The 25,802-nt window shown below is 40.7% G+C and overlaps 6 protein-coding genes and 1 long non-coding RNA gene across 8 annotated transcripts in view; 4 read left to right on the top strand and 3 right to left on the bottom strand.

Moving 5' to 3' along the window:
* The window catches only part of LOC115769857, a 147,795-nt gene extending 130,498 nt beyond the window's left edge, over positions 1 to 17,297 (bottom strand). For both annotated transcript variants that reach the window (XM_030714843.1, XM_030714844.1), the window contains exon 1: positions 17,153 to 17,297. The gene's annotated coding sequence lies outside the window, so the exon portion shown is untranslated. The remainder of the gene's footprint in view (positions 1 to 17,152) is intronic.
* Positions 15,322 to 15,881, bottom strand: LOC115769432 (cuticle protein 38; the record flags this gene model as incomplete). Its single annotated transcript, XM_030714240.1, has 1 exon — positions 15,322 to 15,881. A coding segment is annotated over one exon (498 nt), but the record flags the coding sequence as incomplete, so codon positions are not given.
* A 700-nt stretch (positions 17,298 to 17,997) lies between the features above and the next one.
* Positions 17,998 to 18,801, top strand: LOC115769342 (cuticle protein 16.5-like). The gene is made up of 2 exons (XM_030714103.1): positions 17,998 to 18,291; positions 18,361 to 18,801. Exons 1-2 carry the CDS (start codon positions 18,280 to 18,282, stop codon positions 18,769 to 18,771), a joined length of 423 nt encoding a protein of 140 aa, XP_030569963.1. The 5' UTR covers positions 17,998 to 18,279; the 3' UTR covers positions 18,772 to 18,801.
* A 1,732-nt stretch (positions 18,802 to 20,533) lies between these two features.
* Positions 20,534 to 20,966, top strand: LOC115769431 (cuticle protein 16.5-like). Its single transcript, XM_030714239.1, has 2 exons — positions 20,534 to 20,545; positions 20,604 to 20,966. The coding sequence occupies exons 1-2, from the start codon at positions 20,534 to 20,536 to the stop codon at positions 20,964 to 20,966; spliced, it is 375 nt and encodes a 124-aa protein (XP_030570099.1).
* Positions 20,967 to 22,027: 1,061 nt separating this feature from the next.
* On the bottom strand, positions 22,028 to 22,448 carry LOC115769430 (cuticle protein 70, isoforms A and B-like). The gene is made up of 2 exons (XM_030714238.1): positions 22,437 to 22,448; positions 22,028 to 22,375 (listed from the first exon to the last, which is right to left on the bottom strand). The coding sequence occupies exons 1-2, from the start codon at positions 22,446 to 22,448 to the stop codon at positions 22,028 to 22,030; spliced, it is 360 nt and encodes a 119-aa protein (XP_030570098.1).
* A 354-nt stretch (positions 22,449 to 22,802) lies between these two features.
* On the top strand, positions 22,803 to 23,199 carry LOC115769429 (cuticle protein 16.5-like). The gene is made up of 2 exons (XM_030714237.1): positions 22,803 to 22,814; positions 22,879 to 23,199. Exons 1-2 carry the CDS (start codon positions 22,803 to 22,805, stop codon positions 23,197 to 23,199), a joined length of 333 nt encoding a protein of 110 aa, XP_030570097.1.
* A 630-nt stretch (positions 23,200 to 23,829) lies between these two features.
* LOC115769343 lies at positions 23,830 to 24,218 on the top strand. Its single transcript, XR_004018734.1, has 3 exons — positions 23,830 to 23,911; positions 24,018 to 24,081; positions 24,148 to 24,218. It is a non-coding gene; the product is annotated as an uncharacterized LOC115769343 (long non-coding RNA).
* The last annotated feature ends 1,584 nt before the right edge of the window (positions 24,219 to 25,802 follow it).

Below are 25,802 nucleotides of genomic sequence, written 5' to 3'. Positions count from 1 at the left end.
GGGTGTCTGTGTGCGGTCATTCAGTTACAGGTTTGTGAGTTAATCCGTCGTTACTGTTGTAGTTATTGTTGTTGGTGTCGTTGTTGCTGCTGGTTTGTCTTCGAAATGTATCGGCGGTTGGTGTTCTGCGGCTGGTTTTGGTTTTTGAAAACAACAGAGACAAACAAGAAAGAATATCGAAATAGCGAGTTGTAGACAAGCGAATACCCTATCCATATTAATAACATAAAACCCAATGACTTAGATAAGGCAACAGACAGTGTGAGAAATAAGCTTAGATACCTCTCTCGGCTTTATCATACTCTTTTGTAATATACTTATTTTAATATCAACACATCAGCTTAATGCCCTACAAAAATTTCATCAATTACAGCTTTTACCAGTAAAAAAAAATGTTGAAGGCCCTTAATTGACGCATAAGCAGCTTAAGACGAAAATGACGCAGAATGCGAAATCAGAAAATAATTGATTTCTACCAGAAAAACATTGCCATTTCATTTTGGCACTTAACATTATTTTTGTTTCGTTATTGGACACTTAATTTTTATAAACATATGGCAGTTCTCTGTAAGCACGTAATTGAGGCAACTGGATCCAGACTCGAATCTTAACCGAAAGCCATAGAGGTTAAATATTATTTGTAATTTTATTAAGCAATGTTTGCACAAGAAACCAAAAGCATACAATATTTTTACTGGCAATTTAAAGAGTTAAATTCACGTTGAAAGCTTAAGGTGCATAAATATCGAAGTTGAATGCAATTAAAAGCACAACATTGTATTAAAATATTGCACCACTGCACCAAAGGCCAAATAAAAGCCAGCCTCGAATAAATATGTATTTGAATGCTCAAAAGCAAACACATGTGTGTATATTTCATTTATATGCGTCAGTTTGTGTGCATTTGCAATCAATTTATCATACGGCTGATTTGAGTTTGGCCCACAGTCCCACTGGCAATATACAATTTAAATGCAAGTAATTAAAAATAAATAAAGGTCGCATTAAAACGAACAGGTGAATAGCAGCTAAAGAAGCCAAGCACAGAGCGACTGACTCTGTCTCTGACCCCCGAGTCCTGCGGTTAATTCATGTGTATGTATGACCGTATTTACTCAAGGCGAGTAAGCATTATTGTTTTAATTCTCTTTGTGTGTGCATTTACTTTGCTTATCATTGCTTTTCGCATTGAAATCTCAAATTGAAATCTAGTTGTTAGTTAACTTTAATACAGCTTCAATGAAACTCATACAAATACCAAGGCCTGTCCCTTTCTTAAGACTTAAATGACATTAGCTGAAAGCTAGCATAAGGCTGCAAGCCGGTTGCAAGCGAGAATCAAAATAAAGAACAAATCTAGCGCGCAATTTGTATATGAAAATATTTACGGTTTGCAATATTTTCGGTACAACGCGCAAATATATATATTTAAAATTGAGTGCAAATATGAAACATAAAGGATTCAATTTGTGAAAAACAAAACCAGGCAGTCAATTTTTGTTTACAATTTTGTACCCTGTTTAAATTTAATCAAAATCCCAGAATTGTAAGTACGAGTTTCCGTCTTAAAGTCCGAAAAATAAAATTACCTTACATTAATATTCCTTTGTTCTCACATCTTTTTCTTGAAATCAAATAAGAAAACTCCACAAATTACATCATATTATTGTATTCCTTACCAATAATAAATTCACTTAATTAGCCGCATGTGCATTTTTGGCTTTGAATTCCTGAGCTGTCGAATTTTGTACGCACATATACGTTTCACATTTTCAATATTATAATATTTGCTTGTTTATTTTCAGCAAGTGTCATAGGTATTTTACTTGCTTTTCCGTTAGCTGTGGGCTTATGCAAATAATTAAGTGCCCATGTTCGGGCTAATTACGATATTATCCTTGTGACAAACAATGAGCTGACAATTACATTAGTATTATGCAACACCCAGCCAGTTACAAGCAGGTTTACCCACTTCTGGAAATTTTCAACTTCAACTCAAAGTCCTGCTGTGCCCCCCACTGGCCTGCCCTCGCCCCATTTGTCTGTCTGTCTGTTTGTTTGTTGTTCGTCCTTTCGATGCCTGTAATTGACACTTCGATGCGCCCAGTGCCCACAAAGGCAAAAGACAGTTTTCCTTATTACGCGCCTGGCTTAAAGGCGAATCGTACGGTTCACAAGGTAACGCTGCTGGGCACGTGCTCAGATTAATGGCGATTTCTCCACATTATGCAACTCGAAAGCATTAAGTGTCCCGCACATAACTCATACGCAGCGTGGCCCAAGTCTAAAATTAACTGACCCCTTTCGCACAATCTGCACAGAACAAAGGAACTCATGCAAATTAAACTGGATTGTCGGCAACCTTTTTTAAATTTTAAGAAAGCTCCAAACCCAAAATCCAGTGAAAATGCCACAATACTATAAAATTTGCTGCTCTGAACAGCGGCTTAGTTGAACGGGGGCCCGAGAATTTTATTAACTCAAAATCAAGATTTTTTTACAGGGGTCTGTTAACAATATTTTGTATAACGACTTCTTTGACGCCAGACTGGCGAAAGTATTAGTATTAAGAATTTAAATTGAACAATGAAGGATATCTAGCAAAAGTCGACGAGCATTTAAAAAGCGTTTACGGGCAATACAATAAACTTATTCTTATTTTAATTAATTTATAAACACAACTTCTTTTTTATTGTGACGGAAAAATGCATGCTATGCCCAATGGACCATTTACTTTTCGCCGCCTCTGATCAGTAAACACTTAATAATAATTGCGCAGTTTAGCTTGAGGGGTCCTATCCATATAAATAAAAAATAAATGAAGCCGGACTACATCAAAATACGGGCATGGAAGAAGCGGTCATGTTTTTAGGATTTTATATGCCTAACCCATTGAAAATGGGTAAAAAATGAGTATCATGGTTTGTGTAAATGCATGTAACAGGAAGGAGAAGCATATTCGACCCTATCAAGTAAATATATTCTTGATAAAAATGACGAGTTGGGTGGATCTAGCCATTTCGGTCGTATGTAGAACGAATTTATTACGTTAGTCGATATTTTGCCACATATATCGACAAAATTGGTAATATCGATAAAGATCGATTTGGAGACATAAGGATATACATGTTTAAATTAATAAAGATCTGTCTATATTTCCCAAAGAGAATAAGCCGCTAAGACTGCGCAGCAAGTGGCCTGAATATACGTAGAAAGAAGCTAGATCTTTATAAGTTAGCTTTGCGCGGGGCTTAGGGTAGCTCGTAGTCGTATACTTCCGACTGTTTTGTGTTCGTTTTCGGTTTTTTAGCCATAAGCTGCAGGTTTGTGCAAAAATTTTTACAGCTTTGCGCCGTTTAACAACTTAAACTTGGAAGGGGCGAAAGTGACCAAGCCACCCAATCACCGTACGGGCCACAATTGCCCAGCAACATCATGAGATGATGGGAAATGGGTGGGCAGCCCACGCACATTTTTCACATAATTTCCTTGGGGATTAAGTTTCCACTTAGCTTTGCCTTTGCCGCTACTGTGCACCTCGCCTTTATTAATTTTTTGCCGCAAAGTAAATAGAAAGGCAACCCAAGTAAATTTCATTAAAGACGTCGAGCAGCAAACGACAGGGCGAAGGAACGCAAGAAGCTAAAGAAGTAGCAAAATGAAGGCGGCAATGAAACTAATAGATAAAGCGCGATTACGATTACTCAGGTCACAAATCACAAGGCGGCAGGCGGCTAAAGGAAATGACATTTGAAGTCGCTTGGAAAATGAAATAACCAAAATCGGTAATAGGCACCAGCGAGTAGCGCCCGAAGGCGGACAGGTACCGTGACGGAGACGTAAACGGGGACTAAATGAAATTACAATCAGTCTGGCTTTAAAATGAGTTTAGTCCTGGACCGTTTCATGGCCCCCAATCGGTCGCCTTTCCGAAAATGTTTTAAGCAGCTGCATGCAGCTAAGGGTTCCTCTGGCTACCCCTCCTCTTCATAAGTGTGCGCTGCAGGGCACAGTCACCAAAAATTTATGCGCACACCTCTTTGGAATTTATAAAAAAAAAAAGAAAATTAAAAAAAATGGTTGACTACAGCGTGAGCAATGCAGCACTGAAACAGCAGCCGGGCAAAGGAGAGCCGAAACCCCGGAACTCGCGGCTGCGACTTGTCCATGCCAAGGCGTGCACAAAATGGCGACAAAAATGCGAGAGAAAAACTTCTTAAAGCGTTAAAAATGTGTAGCTGCGGTTAACAGAAGGAGACTGTGAAGAACGGCGCACAGCAACGCGGCAGAAATAAAATATTTCTACAATTTTCGTACGCAGCACAGAAAACAAAAAAAAGAAATAAAGTATATCGAATTTATAACAAAATGCACGATTAATCGATACCCTAGGTGAGCTGTTGAGAAATGGGCATTTATTAAGAAAAAAGTAAAAGTTTTTGCCATTGCGCTTTCAATATTAAAAACCAAAAAAAAAAAAAAAAAATGTAGTTCAAAAAAAATCAAATATAAAAATTGATATAATTTTTTGCTATGCATGAATATCCATTTATTCAATTTTTACTTAAAAAAACACTGTGCAAAGCTAAAAGGTCCTTCGGTTATTTTATTCTTAAAAATGAAAAGAGCACGAAATTACGGATTCGAGCTTCCTGCAAGGTGTAAAACGAAATATTTTGTTCATAACACAATATTTTCATACTAAATAAGGGCTCGAATGCGGTTGAAAGAATTGTATTGAATATAAACATATGGTATCATTATCAGAATACTATTCGATTTATAAATGTATATTGTAACAATACAGATCGAAAGTATTTCCAGACAACCTATACAAAATGGGGTACTTACATTCTCTGTCAATTGTTTCCAGTTGTGTCATCATTTTGGGCCTAATCTATTTATCATAGCCAGGAAATTAACACAACCTGATGAACTGGTTATAAACCCCCCGTTGGTTCCAGCAGAACAGTAAAACAAAATCGCAGCGACAGCTTCATCGTGACGCAGTCATGGGTAAATTATACGAAATATTTGCTGGGACAAAATGCGAGCGAGACAAAAAAAAAAAAAAAGAAAATTAAATATTGGGGCAAAAACTTTTATATATTATGGGCATAGTTTGTTGTTGCCGGAGCGCATGGTTCAAAATAAATTAAAGACAAAATCAAGGCAATTAAATCAAAGCCACGTCAGTAACTCAAACAGGCGGCAGCGCTCATGAATATGCAACAAATGACGGCAGCGAGCATTGGGCTTTCGTGTGGGGGGATCACCAACATTTTCGTGATTGAATTCATTGATGAACAGCAGCAGTAGGAGATGCTGCTGCTGCGGCTGCTGCTGGATCGGCATAAGCAGAAAGGGGCGGGGTGCCTGAGGGCAGGGAATGAAGCCTGCAACCGCATCAATTGAAGTGTATGCAAGTGATTGGCCACATGTGGCAAGCAATGTGGAGCAACAGGAAACTGGTAGCTGGCCTCCAACTCCAGCTCATCGATTGCCGCCTGGATTCCATGTCCAACTGCAGTCACAACAGCGTGAAATCTGTGGCTGGGGCATTGAAACAAATCACCTTGATTGATGATTGGCATTTTGTTGCCAAGTGGGTTCGGGCCAGTAGCTGCTTGCCAATTTCCCCCAATGTTATTCGCCCTTCGACTGTCTGTCTGTCAAAGCCCCAAAAGTCAACCGCAATTAAATGAAAAGCAGCGGCTGCAAAGGGCGTTGAAATGTGCGGAGGGTTTTGGGCTGTGTTATCGGCCAATTGGAACTGCTGTTTTGGTTTATTGCCGCTGCAGCAGACGGTTGCTGATGGTGCTGCCGGCCAGGGGATAATCAGGGACGGGCCTGATAATGGCTACTTGAACTGCAGTTGTCAACGTTACATGCGACCAAACATCAAAGTGACGAGACGACACTTGCCATTAACTCTACAGTTAATCGAATTAATATCAGCGTTTGACAGTTTATTTAACTAATTAAACCTTTTTGACTGAAGTTTATGTCTGCAAAATGGCGTTTATCAAAATGGATCAACGAGAATGAAAAAGAAACAGGCAGTAGCACAAACGATTCTATCAAATTGCATCTATGCACCCCTTAGATGTATACGAGAAGAAACTCCGTGTTTGAATTAATGTAATCTGTGTGCTTATTTATAAATATATTCAAATATGTACTTATATACTATTATTTTATTGCCATCTTTAGAAGGAGAAATACGTCTTTCATATATATAAATCACTTATAAAAAAAAAATAAAACAAAAGAGAGCTCATTAATGAATAATGAAGTACACCTGCTGTGTATTTGGTATCGGAGAACATACATACACACATAGCAACAAAATATAATAAATTGAACACTGATTCGCCAATTCGAATAAAAATATCGAATTCAACAGATTTCTTTAATTGTTTATCAGCTCAAAATGTTACTTTCCTGAGCCAAGTGAAAAGAGGTAAAACGAGAAGCATTTAAACAAGCTTAGTACCAAATAATAATTCTTGAACTCAGAAGTGAAATAACTTTCATCAGATCGGGCTTAGTTATACAACTGGATGCTTTCTTGAAGTCGTTCGTTACCAAAATAATTCGTGCACTTAAAAAGGTCAATTGTCGCTATCATTTGTCGCATTTGCTGCTCTAATCTTTCATTTCCCCTGCGCATTTGCCAGAAGCGAAAACATTGCTGCATGCCTGCCGGGTGTGCCGTACAATCAATTGAAAGCAAGCGAAAAAATTAAATCAAAGAACGCTTAACAATTTATTAACGGCCGCCAAACCAGTTAAACGTCAGCAAATTGTATTTTTATGTTAAGACCATTAATGAAAACCGGAAGCAAACAGAATGCGAACAAAAAAAACAAAGTCAGATGCAGGAAAATAAAATAAAATCATAAAAAAAAATGCCGAGTGGAGTGGGGCAAAAAACATTTTTGCATTTAATGTGCACAGGACGAGCTGCAGTACAAGCTGCAGGATGCATGACGCTGCGCTGCCGTTGGCGGCATTGGCAGCACTTCGATTAAGTAGCTCTGTAAACAGCAGGCGACTGGCCAGCAGGACACCCTCCTTCAGACAGGACCAGACCCCAGCCAGACACTTGAAAATGCATAACTTCTGAATGCCAGAGAAGAGTCGGGTAGTTTAATGCTCTATAGGGAGCCACCAGGAAGGGTTCGGTCTGTCCAGCTCCTCCTGCTTGTTTGCCACGCTTTTAATGCATTTTACGCTGTGCTGGTTTCCTCTTTGCTTGCTGCGCTTTGTTTAACATCGCAGCACCGTGAAAAAATGCAACGCTATCAATACAAATAAAGCTGATTAAGCAGTTGGCCTTCTTATATATGCGTACTGAACAAGTACAAACTGAATTCTTCGACAACTCTCAACCGCAATGCGGTTTCGGTGCGTTTTTAGTCAATTTGTCAACAATTTTGTGCCTAAAAGCCTTCAACGATATTTCATCAGCTACCACTCTACTCACTGAAAGCTTCAAATTAATTACCCCAAACACAGATGCATATGCACACAGGCCCAGCAGCTAAGGCAGGGCTGTCATAGCTGTCTGCACAAGTGAACAGAAGGTATTAAACTGACTCCAAAATATATATTTTAGTGTAAAGCAAGTAGCTTAAACTTTCTGAGGATATGCTTTCATTAAGAAAGTTAAGTCAAAAAAATTTATCATAAACATATTCTAAAAATATTCTAATGAAACTCTTCCCTAAACTAAATGCACACGAAATTTGGAACCAAAAGGAATGCACGGAACTAAATTATCAAAGTTCAGAGCTGAACCAGTTCACGAATTACAGACGTATCAGCCCTAAATGCTTTAAATGTCGTTCAAGTAGTTTCTCATCTCTGTTCGAGTAACTAGCGCAAAAGTTTTCGGCTGTTTGCTTATTTGTCGTGTAATTAAAAGGCTAGAGCATTAATTTCAACTGCAGCAAGAAGTGCGCAATGCAGACGTGGCCCAGTAGCAGTAATGGAACCAAACTCAAACTCAAACCGAAAATCGTCTCTTAAAAAGCCTTACAAAGCGCTCATGATAAATCCCCAACATTTTGACCAAGTCACAAAGCAGCCGACCGTCGTTCTTGCCGTTCATCTACAACTTATTTTATTTTCATTCTCAGTGTTTGGCTGCCTGCACAAAGTCAACAAAGTGCCAGCAAAGTCCGGCAAAGGGAAAAACCCCTTGCAATTAGCGCTGGAAAACTTCTTAGCAGTAATTGATTTGCAGTAAACCGTTTGACGCGGCCGCATTCGATGTGCTTTTGCCACAGTTGCGACTCCTTTAAAATTTAATGCCTGCCCCAACGCACTAAAGTATGCAACACAATTGTTATTGAACACGTAGCAGCGCCAACAAATGCAAGCAGGTTGCAACGAGCCGCGGCAGCAGCCATCGTCAAAAGCAAAACAAAGAGCTTTTCTCCCCCAGCTCCTTTGTTGCATAAAAATACTAAAGAGCCGAGGAAAAAACCTGAACCGAGTGGGAAAAGGGGCGTAAGAAGAGTTTCGATATGGTAATTCCATAAATAAATTTTTCTTACTGGCAGATTACTTGTTTTTCTTATTGTAGTTCTCAAATGCAAAGGCAGGCAGATGTTCTGGACAGAGGCGCTTCAAGCAACTGGCCGAAAAGAACGAAAACATTTCCGATAGTTGAGCTATAGAGGAGGATAATGATAACCTTTAGATATTTTTTTAAATAAATGCGTCTTGTCTAGAGTTGGCCCCAAGTATTTGTCACATCTGTCTCTTAAATATTATCCAGTATTTTCTTGAAACAAATCAACAATCACAACAGACATTACCTACAAAGGCAAATTATTCAGACGAATTAATATCAATAGAAAAAAGAACAAACAAGTACATATTCCAAATAGTTATTGTCCTCCGATCTGATGGATAATATCTTTAGCATTTATTTTGCCCAGCGATATTAAGGGCAACCCTCGCTCAGTCACCTCTGGCCCCTAAAGTGCAACAAAATGCACGGAAGCATAGAGAAAAGGCAACAGCAACAGCAACAGCAACTGTATCAGCAGCGGCAGCTTTGGCAAATGGCTGCTCGGTGGACAATTTGAAAAATTCAACGCAAACAAACGGCAACAACAACGGGCATAGCTTTGCACTTTGTTAGGTGAGGCAGAGTTGCAACTGTTGTAGCTGCCACATTGATGACTTAAAAATCACACAAAAGTTGCTGTTACACAAAACAATAACGTCAACTGAAGTTGCACAGTTCTATTGGAGTTTGATTTGTACGGGCAGCTATGAAAGTTACACCTAAAATTGTTTAGAACTCGACAAATACTGGGCTAATTTCATGACGTCCAAACAGACAGCTTCAAGCCACAGATTGACACCTTTAAAGGTGCAAGGCGCTGTGAGTTTCCGTTCAGAAATAAATATTAAAAAACACCACGAGATAAAGAGCTAGCAAGCCCATCAGAAAATTAGCTCAGACCGCCGCCGATGCCTCGAGCAACGCGACACTCGAGCTGAAATTCATTTTCGCCACGTCGGAAAGTTGCGTCGCGTCTTCCTCGGCTAACACGGCGACCGCCAAAGGGCGCCAGCATAAAAAAATATATGAAAAAATAATAAAAATTGTTGACTGGATATTTTGAGAAATGCGTGGAAATTGCAAAGGCACTGACAGTCGTTACACTTAAAGCTATGCCGACGCCTTTGACACGCATCGCGGCACGAGACTTTGATGTTAGGCTACGGATGGAGGCCCAAGTTGAGTTGGCGGCCCAGGATGACAACCAGGCGGTTGCCAGCAAATATTTGCCAAATGCAAATTACTTTTGACGCTCTGCGGCATGAAAACGTTAGTGACATGATTGGCTCAGACCGACTCTATGAGTGGCTGACAATCAAAGGCTGAATAAGCAAAATAAGCAGCATCAGAGATCTGAGGAGAGCTCTGTTAGGTGACAGATTGCCCCAAGAGTTCAGCTCAACAGCCACAAAACCATTCAATAAGAACATTTTAACGGCTAAAGACAATTGCTTTTGAAATTTTGTTGTTTTCGATAAACTCTGCAAACAAACCCGATTGTATAGGGTGCTTTTTTGTGTATATATATGACTGTATTGAAAGTTCCCAAAAGACAAATAATTCATATACTTCCAATCATATACTTCCAATAGACTATTTCAGAATCTCTTCTTGTTACTTTAATAAATGAAAAGAAATTACAAAACCCCAACAGATTTTCCTTAAATATTTTCTTTAAGATTATAATTATTATTAAAAACCATTTGGAGCCTGAGTTTTAAATTATTTTTTGCAATAAGCCTTAAACCAAACCAGCTCAGCAAAATAAAACCAAGCTTAACCTTTTTTTGCCTGGGCTAGGCATCAAAGCATAAAAACCGCTCGAAAGGCTAATCATATTTGGTGAAAGCCCATTTTAAAAAGAGATGAAATTTAGCGCTAATTTTGAATACGCGCAATAATGCAAAAGTTAAAATATTTCATTTATCTATTTAAACCATAATACTGGACAAGAAAAACAAACAAAACAAAAGGCAGGAAGCTGGTTCGAACTTTGAACCAAGATAACGACCAATTATCTTGGCCCTGCAGCTACATAATGTGGTTTGAATAAATGCATAGTTTACGTAAGAGGATTTTAGATAAAAGAATGATATTTAATTAGGAAACGTTAAGCTATTCATAAATAATTGTGTTGTTGTCTCTTGAAAAAAGGGAAAAGTATCGCAAATCATACACTTTATGGTAATTCCAGCATTAACAAGGAGAAGAGCTAAGAGTCAAGATGCTGTAGCAAATAGCAATTCCAAGTTCAAGTAGCTGCCATCTGCTCTAACAGTTAGTCTCCACTAGCTTCCGGTTGGTGACGATGCTTGCTTCGGTGCATATGTTGCCACTGACATCCAAATGGGAACTTCATTGCAATTAAACACTCAATTTGCAGTCCCTCTCTTGAAATGTTTATAAATGAAATTTGGGCAAAGGTAAAGTTTGTGCGCCGCTGGGCGACATTCGGCGATGAAAGGGAGAGGGACAGTGAGCTGAAAGGCTGCAGAGGAGACAACGTCAACAGAAGTCGCAAAAAACAAATAGTAAAAGCAAAATGGCGACCCGGAACTTTGCTTGTTGTGGAGTCGGTAGTTCCAGGTGAAGACGCCGACGCTGACGCTGCGCATTTGCTGTAGATTATTACAAAAGTTTAAATACACAGACAGATAGAGCGACGGCAAGTTGTGCTTATATAAAGCCCTCTGGTGTTTTGAGTTTTGCTTGTCGACGACGACCAGAGCCAGCAGGACGCGACAGTCGAGCAGGCAGGTGAATCTAAGCTCGGCCCAAACTCTCAAGAAGCTGAACCGAGTTCGAGTTCTAGTTCGAGGCTTTCAAATAGCCTTGGCAGTTACAATTGCACATGGCAGAGTTTTCAAAGAATTCTTGGCCTAGCGTATGTCGTCAGACCGAAAATTGTTTGGTTAGAAGTTTAGAAATGCCAAAAAGTGGGCAACAGCCGCCGCTTAAGGGGGATTGTGAGGGTAATTGTACTTGGTATCGCTTCTGACATTGAGCAATATAACTAATTGGCTGAGATAAGATAGCTAGATTATTGACTTAACTCGGGATATGAAGTTGAACAAATTAATTAAGTTTTCATCATTTAACATACATCTAATCCCTACTTAATTATATTTATTATGTTAATTAGTTTTTTTTTCTAATATCCGATCGATCAAAAATGCATTGTTTAAGGAAAACAAATATTTTGAATAACTTAAGGGCCAAAAGGAGGCACATTTATGTGAGAATTCGACAAAAGTACACAAACTCGTACAAAACGGAAGTGCTAATTGCTATGTCAGGATATAAGTTGAATTTCTGGCAATTTCCTGGCGGGAGTTTCAAATTTTACGCCACCTTTTAGCAGCCGGCATGTGTGTGGGTGTGTGTGCTTTAAGCCTTTTGTGTGTCTTTAAGCGATGTCTGGTTATTTCCGGGCGTCTGTTGCTGGCGTTTACTTTTAGTTTTAATTTGACAGCCCGCATTATTTTGCTATGATTTGCACTTCTTAATTAATTATTTTTCGCTTTCGTAACTAAATGCGGATCGGAGCTGTGTCAGCAAATAAGAGGCACACCCACATGTGCGCGCACACACACCCACACACACAGACGCACACACACGCACATGTGGCAGGCAACCCTTCAACCTCAGAGCCTGGCAGAGGGCAGAGCACAGGCAAAACAAACTTCGACAAAAACTTTCTACGCTCATTTTTTTGTCGACGCTTGGCCTGGCGAAAGCAAATGTGGAGACTGGTTTTGGGCTGTGAATAAGAACATTTCTGAGAGAGAGAGATTCGCAAATGCAATTGGCACATTTCTTGGCACCTTTGACACATGCGGCGTATGCGTAATATGCTAAGGCAAAATCAATCCCCCAATGAAATGGCTTAGCGTGCAAATTCCCAACTTATGTCAATTGACAGGCAACGATGCAGACATGCCTAATACTTCTTTGTTTCATTTAAATAAGGCGTGTCTTTTTTTCTAATATATGTATATTGGTGTACGTATACCGCCTGGTTGATAGTTAAGCCCTGCCCTGCAACCCTGTCGCTCTGCTGCCAATTGAACCCAACGGGCGTCTGTTCCATGTCAATTGCATTTAGCTGGCTATGCAAATTGGCAAAGCGTTTTCCATTTTCCGTTCGACGGCAGCTCATTATTTAGACGCTTAACGCGCGTCGCTTTGCATTAGGTGATTAAGTTTTGCAGCGCCACCTGGCGGTCGGAGTTGAAATTACGCTTTGTGCGTTTTCTGCCGCCGTCGTTGTCGTTGTCGTTGTCATTGTCGTTTGACATTTTGTGAAGCAATGCGGTTTTTGTTTTCGCATCCAATTGTCGGCGCTTCGCTTTCCACGCATTCAATTTTTCCCTTTTTTCCACGCTGCGAAATCCTTGACTGCGGGTGCCAAATGTCAAAGTGGTTGCAACACACATATAGCCCAGCCCAATACTAACACACACACACACACACAGACATACAGGTGTACGTTGTTGTCATCTCCATCGCATCCATGCCCTGGCATGTAAATTGCTCTGGCAAACAAATCACGTAGTCGGTGTACCAAGCGCCGTGCATGGCTTGTTGTCGTCATATCAAAAGCCAGAAGGCTGCTGGATTTTCGCGTTGTTGTAGCTGAAAGGCCAAAAGCACTGTGCCGCATTTTCCTCCACCCCTTTTCAAATCAGACTCCCCTCAAATCGAGTGAGAAAGCTGCTAAACAACCACAACGAAGCCGTCATAGTTGCCGTTCGCTTGTCTGGTAAATCTTGAGCTTTGAATCGTTTGTCTATACGCAAAGTGTTTGGTATGGAAAATTTTCACTTTTTTTTTTTTTTGTTCATTATGATCTAAGCATATGCAAGTGTCATGAGAAATTGAGAAAAATGTGTGCAGTTTGCATAAGAGAAATTCCAAATGCAAACATCTCCAACTGAAAAACTGATGCGATCGTGACGTGAGATGGTTATTTGTTTTAATATATTTCAATTTTTGCAAACACATGGAAAATAAGAGATTATGTCCACGATATTTAAATCTCTTATTTTTTTAAACAGTTTTACCATATTGTAAACTAAACAAATTATCATAGCATAAAAATATATAACAAAAATAAATGCAAAATTTCCAGATAAATAGACCATAATCAAAATACCATTTGACATGAAATAAAGTGCCACGAAATTCAGAATTGATTCGCATCAAATACCAAAATTCGTGTCCTTTGAAAGTCTTTCTAATTAGACGTAAATGTGCATTAAAAGTTTGCACAAGAACTTGGATGTGAAATCAATTACCAAAAGGAAAACTCGACAACGCAATGATGCAACAAATTAAAACGCATGTGAGGAAAGCTAATGAAATGTTCTATGGCAAAAAACAGCCCACCAACATGCCACATAGACGGATAAAGGATGGGGCGGGCGGGTTGATTGTCAGATGGGGTAACTGAAGTTCATAGAATTTTTGTGTCGGTACTTGCCAGGGGCGGAAATTACCAAAAATGTGCCGAGCGCAACAAAAACAACAATCAAGTGAGCGAAAATTAAGGCAAGTGGAGTTAAAAGTTAAGCCAACAAATGAAGATGAGGCTGGAATAGGATGAAAAGATCTCTATATATATATATGTGGGTCTGTTGTATAGCCTATCACACACATACACACACATACACACACACACATATATGTACTTGTGTGCACACCCGGGCACAGACAAACTGAACGAACCCTAACTCTGGCGCAATTTTACGCAACAACAAAAAGTTTAATTGAGGATAAACTTTGCTGCGTTTGCGCTGCCGTTGAAAATCAACTGCGGGCCGGATAGAAAAGACGTGGGCGTGGCATATGTGTACCGCGTATCTTTGCTGTTTAAGTTTTCGCTTTCTACTTTGCATTACAGCTTGACTCAGTTTTCTATTAGTTTTCAACATCAAGTTCCCGTAACGAGCAGAACTTTAAGGTTTCATTTTCCAGCACACGTACGAGAAAACAAAAAAGAAATCGAATGAAATTATTTGGACATTTATTGGTCGTTGGGGGCACGCTTTCTTCGCCTTTGTTTGCCAAAGCCAAATGAATGGCAAATATCGATGAAAAGCGCATGAGAAACGACCTGAACCTGAACTCTAGCTGGCAGTGCAGTCCAGTTTTGCTCAGCATCTGACCCTGCACACACACACGCACACACGAACACACACACATGTACATGTGCCATAATTCGTTTTAGATGGACGAAGCACAATGAAACACAAATGACCTGAACAAAAGCGATTGACTCTCCCAATCTCTTCTCGCTTTTACCGAGCCTTTAAGATGATTACGAAAACAAATTTAAAGCTTAAAAAAGTACATGCAATTGTTTTGAAAAAGTTGCAATGCTCTTTTTTTGTAAAAAGTTGATAAATATCAAAATAATATCAAAATTAAACTCCCAAAAAGTTATTATAAACTAGTGAATAATTTACTTAAGCCGGAAATAAAACTAAAGTACTTCGAATTTATATTAAATTCCAATGAGATGCGAGGCAAGTTTATATCAGCCAACCATCCCATTGTATTGACGCGCGTTCAAATAAGACTTGTTTACCAACACTGCAACTCTTTCAATTAGTTTTCAGGTTTGCAAAATCCGTAAGAAAGCTGTTGAGCCTAGGATTAGAGCACGAAACCGACCGATACCACGGTCTCGACAAACAATGGAAGCAATTTTTACTTTTTATACCAAGTTGAACGATTTTTATTAAAGGCTATCAGTCATTGAACACACACGTTGTTAATCCTTGCTGAGCTTTGGCTCCTACCACAGTGCTGGAGCTGCGGCATAGCCCAACGGAGCTGCTCCATAAGCCAACGGGGCAGAATACTTGGCAAAGACCGGTGCCGCATAGGGATGGGCAAAGGCAGCCGCATACGGATGGGCAATGGGAGCGGCAGCCAATGGAGCTGCGACTGGTCCAACAGCCTTAATGATGGGCGCAGCGAAGGGCGTGGCCAGAGGTGCCGCAACTGGTGCCACATGTCTGAAAACTGGCGCAGCCAGAGGAGCAGCAACTGGGGCCACAGCCCTGATGACTGGTGCTGGAACGGGAGCGACTGGAACTGGAGCGGCAGCAAACACGGGCGCAGTTGCAATGCCATTGAATGTTCTGGCCACCACTTGGCTACTGGCAGCAGTCACCACCGGAGCGGGTGCAGCAAAGACGGCAGCTGGAGCAGCCAGCGGTGCGTGCAGCAATCCCGGCTTGCCGGCAACGCAGGCAATCAAAGCGCAAATGACAACGGCCTGTGAAATTTTTGACAGGGATTAGTTAGTCCCCATTGATACACCAATTACCAAAGGCTACTAACGTATTTGAACATCTTGATTTATGATTTTTGTTGTTTTGTGACTTGCTGCTGATAGCTGGTTGAAAGCGAATTGCTAACTGATGTCAAACTGAGGCCATGCAGCGCATATTTATACCCAAGAAGCCGACGCTTTACTGGAGCCACTTAAAATGCGCCCTGCGTGGAGCACGTTGGCCATTATAAGCGGCGGCATTATAATTGGTAGTTGAGTTGCTTTTGGTTCCAGCAATGTCTTTGAGGGTCTCCGGAGCTGCCCACAAAACCCGAAGGGCAGCCAATTTCGATTGCCGCAGCTCATTATACAAAATTTGTATGAACATCAAAGTGCACGAAATTGAAAATATCAATATACAAACACAGACAATGTAACATATATAAACATTTATCTGCAATTTATTGAATGTACCTATAATTGACTTTTACGGATCATAATCAATGTTCATCAATAGGAAATGTAAGAAAAACAGATAGATCAAAAAAATACCAAAACAACCGCAATTGTTTACTATTTTAGAAGGTTTGAATATTCATCCAAAAGAACATAGCAACAACATTAAATGTAAGTATGTATATTATTGCCAAAAAGAGAATCATACGAATCTATCGAGCCCTTCAGGAGTTTTATAGAAGTACAAATATTCACTAACGATGAATGAAATGACATCACAATCTATGCCGATTAACGGCCTTGTGCGTAATGTTTTTATTTTAATACCATGAAATACCATCTGCACAAAAGCAACAACATCAATGACAAAACGCATTGTTGTTGTTTCTTAGCAGTGCAAGGCCAACCAACGAAAGAGAACGCGAAATAAAACTGTTCGAATTTTGTCACGACGTTCCAAGCAAAGCATCGCCAAACGATCAAAAAGAATACGAAAATAAAACCGTTCCCTAAACGTACCGTTGCTTTGCAGTGCTTTGTTCTTGCTCTCTATGGTTAATGGGAAATAAAAAGTGCGGATGTTTCACATGCACAAAGCGAGCTTACGTATTAAATGCAAAGTATTAAACGATAAACGACTCACAGGGAGAATACTTCTATACTCCTTTGCAGGGCATATTATATTTTACATACAAACATACTTACATATGTATGTACATATGTACTTACATATGTATGTACATATGTACATATGTTGTATTGCCATGACTACGTATAAAATAAAATGCGAATATTAATTAATTAATGCTATGCATGTTATATGTACTTACCGCCTTCACACCATTATGTATTCCTGATTATGAACAAATTTCTGGCTTTTGCTTTTGCATTCGCAATTCGCGAGCTCCCATATACGTATGTATGTATGTATCTTCGAGCAGGTAGTGAAAGCAATACTTCTACTATATTTCACACGCTGAAACAAAATTCCTTCCGCTCCAGACAGTGAATCGAAATGGTAGGGCTCCAGATCAGTTCAGAGAAATAGACGAATTAACCAATTTGAGCACGTACGACGGCCGAAATTATTATATTTCACACCTGGCTACAGGTCAGCCAGCACACGCACATACACAAGCACACACACGCGCGAATGAACAATCGAACACCCACACAGTGGACACTTTTGCTTATTGGCACAAATATTATTTCAATCGTATTTTATACATTTATTTTAGGTCAAGGCTGCTGCAACACGAGTTTTACTTTAAGCTTAAGCGCACTTTTGTTAAAACACAATAAATAATATATTTAGACGCTCTGAACATCACGCGACATTGCATTTTCACCAACTAAAGGAGGCAGAGAGAGAGAGCAAAATATTAGCGATGGTAGTTAGGTAGGTCTTCGTGCTTTAAAAATAATGTGTGTAAAAATTATTTTCATAAGGCAACTTGGGCTCATGACGATATGAAGGTAGGGCAAAAGTAGGTAGATGCATAGGTAATAAGGTAAAAGGATTAAAGCCGAGCAATATAAAAGATTGCCAAGCTTTCCCCAGCAAGGCTTCAAGGTCTATCGATCGCTCTATCGATACTTTCCATTCGATAGATACCGACACTCATTCTTAAAATGTGCAATGGCTGGCAACCTTCAACCCAGTTTGTGTGTACACCCTGTTGAGCTTTAAATTAAAAAAACAAGTATTATTAATCAACGCACTTACTACAGTTACAGTTAGGCCAACGGTAGCTGCTTTGGTTTACTTTGTCTGCGCGCTCTGCATGCTAATTTAGACTCTTTTTATTTTGTTGTATATTGTCGTTTTTCTTCTATTGCGCGTCCGTCACGTGCGTTTTGATTTGCTATAAAAATAAATCGAAAACGAAGACATGTCATCAAACACATTTTCGCTCTTCAAGTGGCAACTCCAAAAAGCAATCAGAAATCCCTCAACATGTTCAAATACGTAAGTTGTCGCCTTTTTTATTGCACCCTATCGCCGGCTCCTAATACTCACATCTTCTTTTCTGTTCAGACCGTCGTCCTTTGCGCCCTGCTCGCCTGCGCCGCCGCCAAGCCAGGACTACTGCACACACCGCTGGCTGCTCCGGCTGCCATCATTGCTGCACCCGCTCCTGTGGTAACTGCCACCAGCAGCCAAGTGGTGGCCAGGAACTTCAATGGCATCGCTGCTGCGCCCGTGATTGCAGCTGCTCCAGTTGCCGCTCCAATTGTCAGAGCTGTGGCACCAGTTGCTGCTCCTCTGGCGGCGCCGACTTTTGCTCATCCTCTTGCTGCGCCGCTCATTGCCAAGTACGCGGCTGCTCCTTTGGCAGCGCCAATTGCTGCTCCTCTGGCTGCCCCAGCCTTCGCCAGATACGCAGCTCCATTTGCCTACAATGCACCGCTGAGCTACGCTGCGGCTCCTGCACCACTTTTCATTTAAATAAGAAGACACTGTGATCCTATGAATAAATTTTTAAAATACTTGACTAAATGTTAAAAAAAAACACATGTTTTAAAGAAACTAGAAATCTGCAACTTTAAAGCCCGATTGGCTAGAAGGATTACCAACTCTCAATCACTAGAAGGCACAATTTTCAAATTATTTTTAAGTATATCTGATTGAGAGATTATTTCAAATGTAATCATTAATAGATTCTAATTCGATTTGTGTATCGTTAGGTTTACCTTATTGAAAGGTCACCTTTATCATATACCCTAGCATTCTATATATTTTTATTTACCTCATATAACTGCACAGGTTCTTAACCCCTGGCACCTCAGTTTGTTAGTATATACCTTTTTTTAAATTATATATTAACTGCCTCGCCGTTTTAAACTGTGCATTTCCCTATGACCTTGACATAAATACCAGTTTTTTCCAAAACAAACTCAAAGCTGGCTTTGGACACTTTAATGTCACGCGTCGTGCAACAAAAACAACATTAGCTGCCGGCGATTGACAATAATTTTAACGCGACCTACGTGACTTGCACAGCAATTGGTCTCCGGTCGTTGCCATTGCCGGGTTTTTGTTTATATCCGAGCCATAAGTCCAATTAGCTCATCCAGAGGGCTCCCAGAGATAAGTAAGGCCTAAGTTCCTTTAATGACTTCGATATTTATATTATTTTTTCTCCATATTCCAAAAAACAGAACTGATATCCCAGGAGCCGCAGCGACCACTGGTTCAGTGGCGATGACATTATAGTCACAAGCAAACAGCTGGCTACCGGTTGCAGTCGCACATGGGGCAGGAGTTACGACAGCTGCATCCGGAGTAGCAGCCACAGTTGGAGCAGTATAAGTTGACTGCTCCTCAAAAGGACCAGTCGCAGCTGCAGCACGGACGAAGATGGCAAAGATGACAACGGCCTGTGAATAAATATATATATGTAAACGATAATCGAGGTGCTGAAATAAGTAATCAACAAACGCATTTTAACACTCTGGTTCTGAAGATTAAGTTCTGTAAATTGTACGTGCTCAAAAGGCTGCAAGGCGGTTCGAACCCGCAACTGCACCATGAACCGAATCTTAAATCGGATTTATTTTTAACTTCTAAACTAGCACTATATTTTTGCTTTGAGAAAAATATAAAAATGAATTAATTTCTATAAAATCGAATTTTTAAAATTAACTAATATAAATAAATATGAAAAGAATTGTTCGAACCATGAAAACTGTAATTGTTTGAAAGGCTGTATGCGAGTTCAAACCCGGAAATGCAATTGCTTTATTGCTATTAACCATGAACTACTACAAAATGTTCTTTTAAAAATTGAACAGACTTAGGTTCTAGACAAAATCGGATTCTGTGAGTGTGGAAAGCAATGTTCGCGAACCGAACTTTAGGGTGAAGCATTGGTTCGGATCATTAAACGTCCAATCACAATATCTTATTGAGCTTGAAGCCATGCAAACATGTCTACAGCCTAAATATCCAATCTACTCAAAGAGGACTTCGAACATGACCTTATGCACTTTTAAAATTTGTGGGCCCCACGACACGTTATACATTAAACATCGGAAAACATAACAAAATGTTAACTGTGCTCACAAACTGACTTCGCATTCCAATGAACCACATGACTCACAACTGGATGAAGACTATTTTGGGGTATAAATACGGACTGCACATTTAGGTGGGACATCACACAGTTTGCAACTAACCCTACGAGCAGCACAGCCCACAAATCTCCAACATGTTCAAATACGTAAGTTCCAGAGAAAAAGTTCCCTGCGAAACTCCAGCTCTGAGTCAACTGAATTTATTTACAGACCATTGTTATCCTCGCAATCATCGCCTGTGCCTCTGCCAAGCCGGGTCTTCTCCTGGGCGAGCAGTTGGCTTATAGCGCTCCAATTGTAGCTGCTGCTCCTGCTGCAGTGGTCGCAGCTCCTGCTCCTTATGTGACTGCTACCAGCAGCCAGGTGTTTGCCCGCAACTACAATGGAATCGCCACTGCACCAGTGGTTGCTGCTGCTCCCGTCGCTGCTCCAGTGGTGGCCAAGTATGTGAGTGCGCCGTTGGCTGCTCCAGTCATCGCCAAGTATGCGGCAGCTCCGCTGGCAGCTCCTTTCGCCTACAGCTCGCCGCTGACTTACGCAGCCGCTGCTTCGCCTGTGCTGTTGTAAGAATATCTCGTTTGAATTAAAAATATAAAATACAAATCTCAATAATTGAATCATTTACTGTTTTATGTGGGAATCGGTAGCTATGCGGGGCAGCTCAATATCAATTTATAGCCACAAAGCAAAAGCAAAGGCCGCGAACAAATACTTCAATTGGATATTTGAATGGAGCTCACGTAGGCAGCGTAAAATTATTGTCAACAGCGGTAAATGGTAAATGGAGCTAAATAGTTTTCTTTGTTTTTATTTATTTGTGTCAAGGTTGCAGCGGCCAATTTACCAAGGTCCTGTAGTTGAATGAACTTTTAAGCAGAGACTAGAACGTAAGACCACGTGAAGCTAAACAATTTATAGATTTACATCGTTTTTTTCTCTTTAAGACTTGTATAAGACTTGTCAGTTGCAAACTACGGTTTGCTGTAACGATTTAATCGGACAAACTTCTTAGCAGAAATCGATACAGAGCTGCATTTCGATATGAGAACTGATATTGCAAGTGTGGCCAATAGCACTGATTTTTCTCAATTGTCGAAGTGCTGCCTATTTCTTAATATTCTTAGATTTTCGAACAGTTCGCAAAAAGGCATTGCCAGTTGTGAAAATGATGTTCAACAGAGATTCTACATGAATCTTTCTGTTAAAAGTATAAAGCGAGTTTAAAGGAGAATGCGAACAGAGCTTGTTTAATGTTTTTCTTAATAAATTCTTCTTAATAACTTTGAAAAAACGAAGACAATGCTAATTATAGCATGCATTTACTTGTTTGTATAGCAAAAGAACAAAATATAGCCAAGTCAAGGCTACAAATCCTATTTGAAAGGACTTTCAGTTGGAATTTCTACATTTGGTTTATTAATATTGCCCATTTTAATAGCCAACCCATATACTTACTTAGATTTGTGACAAATTGAAAAGCTCCCTTGAAGATTAAAGAAAATTTGGCACGCCAGGATTCGAAGTCGACCTAGGCAAACCTTGAGGTGAGGTAATCCAAATAGTTTATGATACAAATTTATAGCTGGTTCGTTTAATTAATTTTTTCTAATGATCACAGTTGCATGGCTTTAAAACAATAGAGGAGCTGGTCCAGCAGCATAGCCCAGTGGAGCACTATACGCGAGAGGAGCGTATCTGGCGACGAACGGAGCAGCAACTGGTGCAGCCAAAGGCGCACTCACATACTTGGCCACCACCGGAGCAGCGACGGGAGCAGCAGCAACCAATGGAGCAGTGGCGATCCCATTGTAGTTACGAGCAAACACCTGACTGCTGGTAGCAGTCACATATGGGGCAGGAGCTGCGACAACTGCACCTGGAGCAGCAGCCACAATTGGAGCAGTATAAGCGAACTGCTCGCCAAGAAGTCCGGGCTTGGCTGCGACGCAGGCGATGATGGCAAAGATGACAACGGTCTGCGGGCAAGAGTTGATTAGCATAAGGGCAAGGCAAAAATAAAATAACTATTTAGCTTACGAATTTGAACATGTTGCTTAATGTTTTAGTTTAGCTATTTCGGGCTAATATTTGCAGCTTGAAAGCTTGAACTCTTTTGATGCCATTTCGTGGTTTTGGCTGTGGTATTTATACCAAAAAAGGACTGAGAAATTGAGCTTGCTTTTCAAATTTGTGGACCCCACGACGCGTTATACATTAAACAGCGGAAAACATGCGAAGTGATAATAGCTACAAAATGTTAACAGACTTCGCATTCCAATGAATCACATGACTCACAACTGGCTGAAGACTACTTTGGGGTATAAATACGGACTGCCCATTTAGATGGGACATCACATAGTTTGCAGCTAACCCTACGAGCAGCACAGCCCACAAATCTTCAACATGTTCAAATACGTAAGTTTCAGAGGGAAAAGTTGCCTGGAAGAAAAAGTGCATCTCTGACGGAATTTATTTACAGACCGTTGTTATCCTCGCAATCATCGCCTGTGCTTCTGCCAAGCCTGGTCTGCTCCTGGGCGAGCAGTTGGCTTATAGTGCGCCAGTTGTGGCTGCTGCTCCAACTGCAGTAGTTGCAGCAGCAGCTCCTTACGTGACCGCCAGCAGCAGCCAGGTGTTTGCCCGCAACTACAATGGCATTGCCGCTGCTCCAGTGCTTGCGGCTGCACCAATCGCTGCTCCAGTCGTCGCCAGGTATGCAGCTACTCCCTTGGCTGCGCCTCTGGCGTACAGCACTCCCTTGGCCTACAGCTCACCTCGGTTCGGTCCAGTTCTCTTCTAGGAACTTTTCAAATGACTGCAAATAAACTCTTAGCCGCCTAATAAGTCTTTGTTTTGATTGATTGAATTGTAAGCCTAGGTTGCGCACCTTTAATTAATTTGGGATTGTAATCACGTGCGAAGGGGAAAATAACTGTCCACAACGTTGACTAAATGGTTTGTGTCCAATTTTTTTCCATTGTATATATTATGTGTGTCAAGGTCTTCAGCAGGGTCGCCGCAGTTTACTGAACTTTCGAGCGTAGTAATTATGATTCGTTAGCACACGTAATAAAATTCTATTTTAATTTTCAGGTAAATAATATATATATACATATATAAAATTAAAGGAACTTTAAGTTTGTTATGAGCTGGAGAGCGTTGTTCAGCTAACTGAAACAACTAAATTGAGAGAATAAACTTACACATAATAAGAGTTACCGTGGGGCTGCAAAAGTGTCAACCCTGGAGCTGTCAAAGTACCATTTTAACATCTGGCAACGCTCTTGTACTTCGAAAAGTTTTTATTATAGGCAGCAGGAAATGGACTGAAACTCGTTCATTTTTCGGTTGGCTCTGGCCAAGCTAAGACCTCTTCGAAAACTCTTAATTTGTCTTAATTTTTTTTTTGCACTAACTTAAAAATAATATATAAATTAATATACAGATTTCAGGCCTAAATCTGTGTAATATAATTGATTAATGTGATCAAAGAACCGAGTATTCAGAGAAAGGTAAGCCCCAAACCAAAGGTTATTTCAACTGCGGCACAGAGGTAAGTTGGCCGACAGTTACATAATTTGACAGCTGGAATATTTTAAAAGTAACCTACATATTTAGGTCTGAAGACCACGTGACCACATCCGATGGCGATTTGCCTTTATGTTCATTAGTTTAAATTGAGGTAACATCAATTTATTGGTTTGTAGGAAATTTTTATTAAAATTCAGATGCGACATTTAAAGAACAGAACTTGGTCAAACTGTGGCGCACATCGATGGCGTGCAGTCGGCCCGGGGAGCAGCCAATGGAGCAGCAGCGTACTTGGCGATGACTGGAGCAGCAATTGGGGCAGCTGCTATCACTGGAGCAGCGGCGATGCCATTGAGATTATGGGAAAGCACCTGGCTGCTGGTAGCAGTCACGTAAGGAGCTGGAGCTGCAACTACTGCAGTTGGAGCAGCAGCCACAACTGGCGCACTATAAGCCACCTGCCCGCTCAGAAGAAGACCCGGCTTGGCAGAAGCACTGGCGACGATTGCGAAGATAACAATGGTCTGTAAAGGATTTGGAGGAACTTCCTCTGAAATGTATTTGAATATGTTGCTCGTAGGCTTACTGGGGCAAGTAATCCGTAATTATATGCCCCATTATCCAGGCATAATTACCTATGCTCGGTCTTAAGCAATTTGTTCAAATTCGAAGGCTTATAATTTTGTTTAATTTTTACTCATTCAATTTAAATTACTTTTTCCATAGACCGTTGTCATCCTTGGCGTTGTCGCCTGTTCTGCTGCCCGGCTGTGCGTGTTCTTGGCGAGCAGCTTACTTATACTGCTCCAATTGTGACTGCTCCTCTAGCTGCAGTAGTTGCCGCTCGAGCACCCTATGTGACTGCGGCGAGCAGTCAAGTGCTTTCCCATAACGTCAATGGCATTGCTACTGCTCCAGTGATCGCTGCTGCTCCAGTCGCGGCTCCTGCTGTTGCCAAGTATGCTTCAGCTCGCTCCCTTGACTGCTTCGCTTCCCACTGGAGCTGCACATGAAGGGTCTTATCCTCAAGTTGGGCTCGATTTTAGGCTAAATAAAAACCGATTATCCCTTAAACTGCCTAAATGCTTAAAAAGTGTTTACTTTGCGTAGCACACACACACACACGCTGACTTGGGGTTTCTTATCCTTGCGTCTGGCTTTTGCACATGGTTATTTGTTAGTTTCCGCGTATTTATCTGAAATGCTTTCATGGCGCATTTCATGCACTGATGCACAATTTGAAAAGCCATTTTTGGGCTCACGCTTGCCGATAAACGATAAAATTCTTTGCAGGCACACGCGCTGCAAAAGGAAAAGCTAGGGAAAATCCCTGCCATATGTGGCAATATTTTTGGCACTGAATTTATTTAGGCTCTATGCTTGCCGGGCGCCTGCTAATTTGATTAGTTGCAAACTTGTTTGTAATTACAAAAACCGAACAACAATGGCAGCAACAGCGTAATTGAATTTACCTTTTGGGTTAAGCCCCGCACGGACCCCTTTGGCCGGGCAAACGGCAACTGCAACCGGAATTGTGTGAAAAACTGTGCGACTTTCGCGTTCTCCTCTAAATAATTAAAAGTTTGCCCTTGCCCAGGCAACGCGCTGGCCGCCCATTTTGCGTTTTTGTTTGCCATTAGTAATTGCTGTTAATGGCAAAAACAAGCAACGGTACATGGCCTTTGTTAACCGGCAAAAACAGATCTACGACCCAGAGCCAACCTCCAACCCAACCCTTTCCCACTTCATAGCTCGCAACACTACACGAATTTTGCATTAAAAAATCTCGCACCCAACTCTGTGAAACTCCGGACTCCGTATGGCGACTGCAGAAGAGGACTGCAATTCCAGGCTCAGGACATGGCCTAGTCA

The sequence above is a fragment of the Drosophila novamexicana genome, unplaced genomic scaffold (assembly GCF_003285875.2).
Source record: "Drosophila novamexicana strain 15010-1031.04,08,12 unplaced genomic scaffold, DnovRS2.1 tig00004554-arrow-pilon, whole genome shotgun sequence".
NCBI lineage: Eukaryota > Metazoa > Arthropoda > Insecta > Diptera > Drosophilidae > Drosophila > Drosophila novamexicana.
The sequence above is the reverse complement of the archived record's forward strand: the minus strand, read 5'-3'. Positions and strand labels throughout refer to the sequence as shown.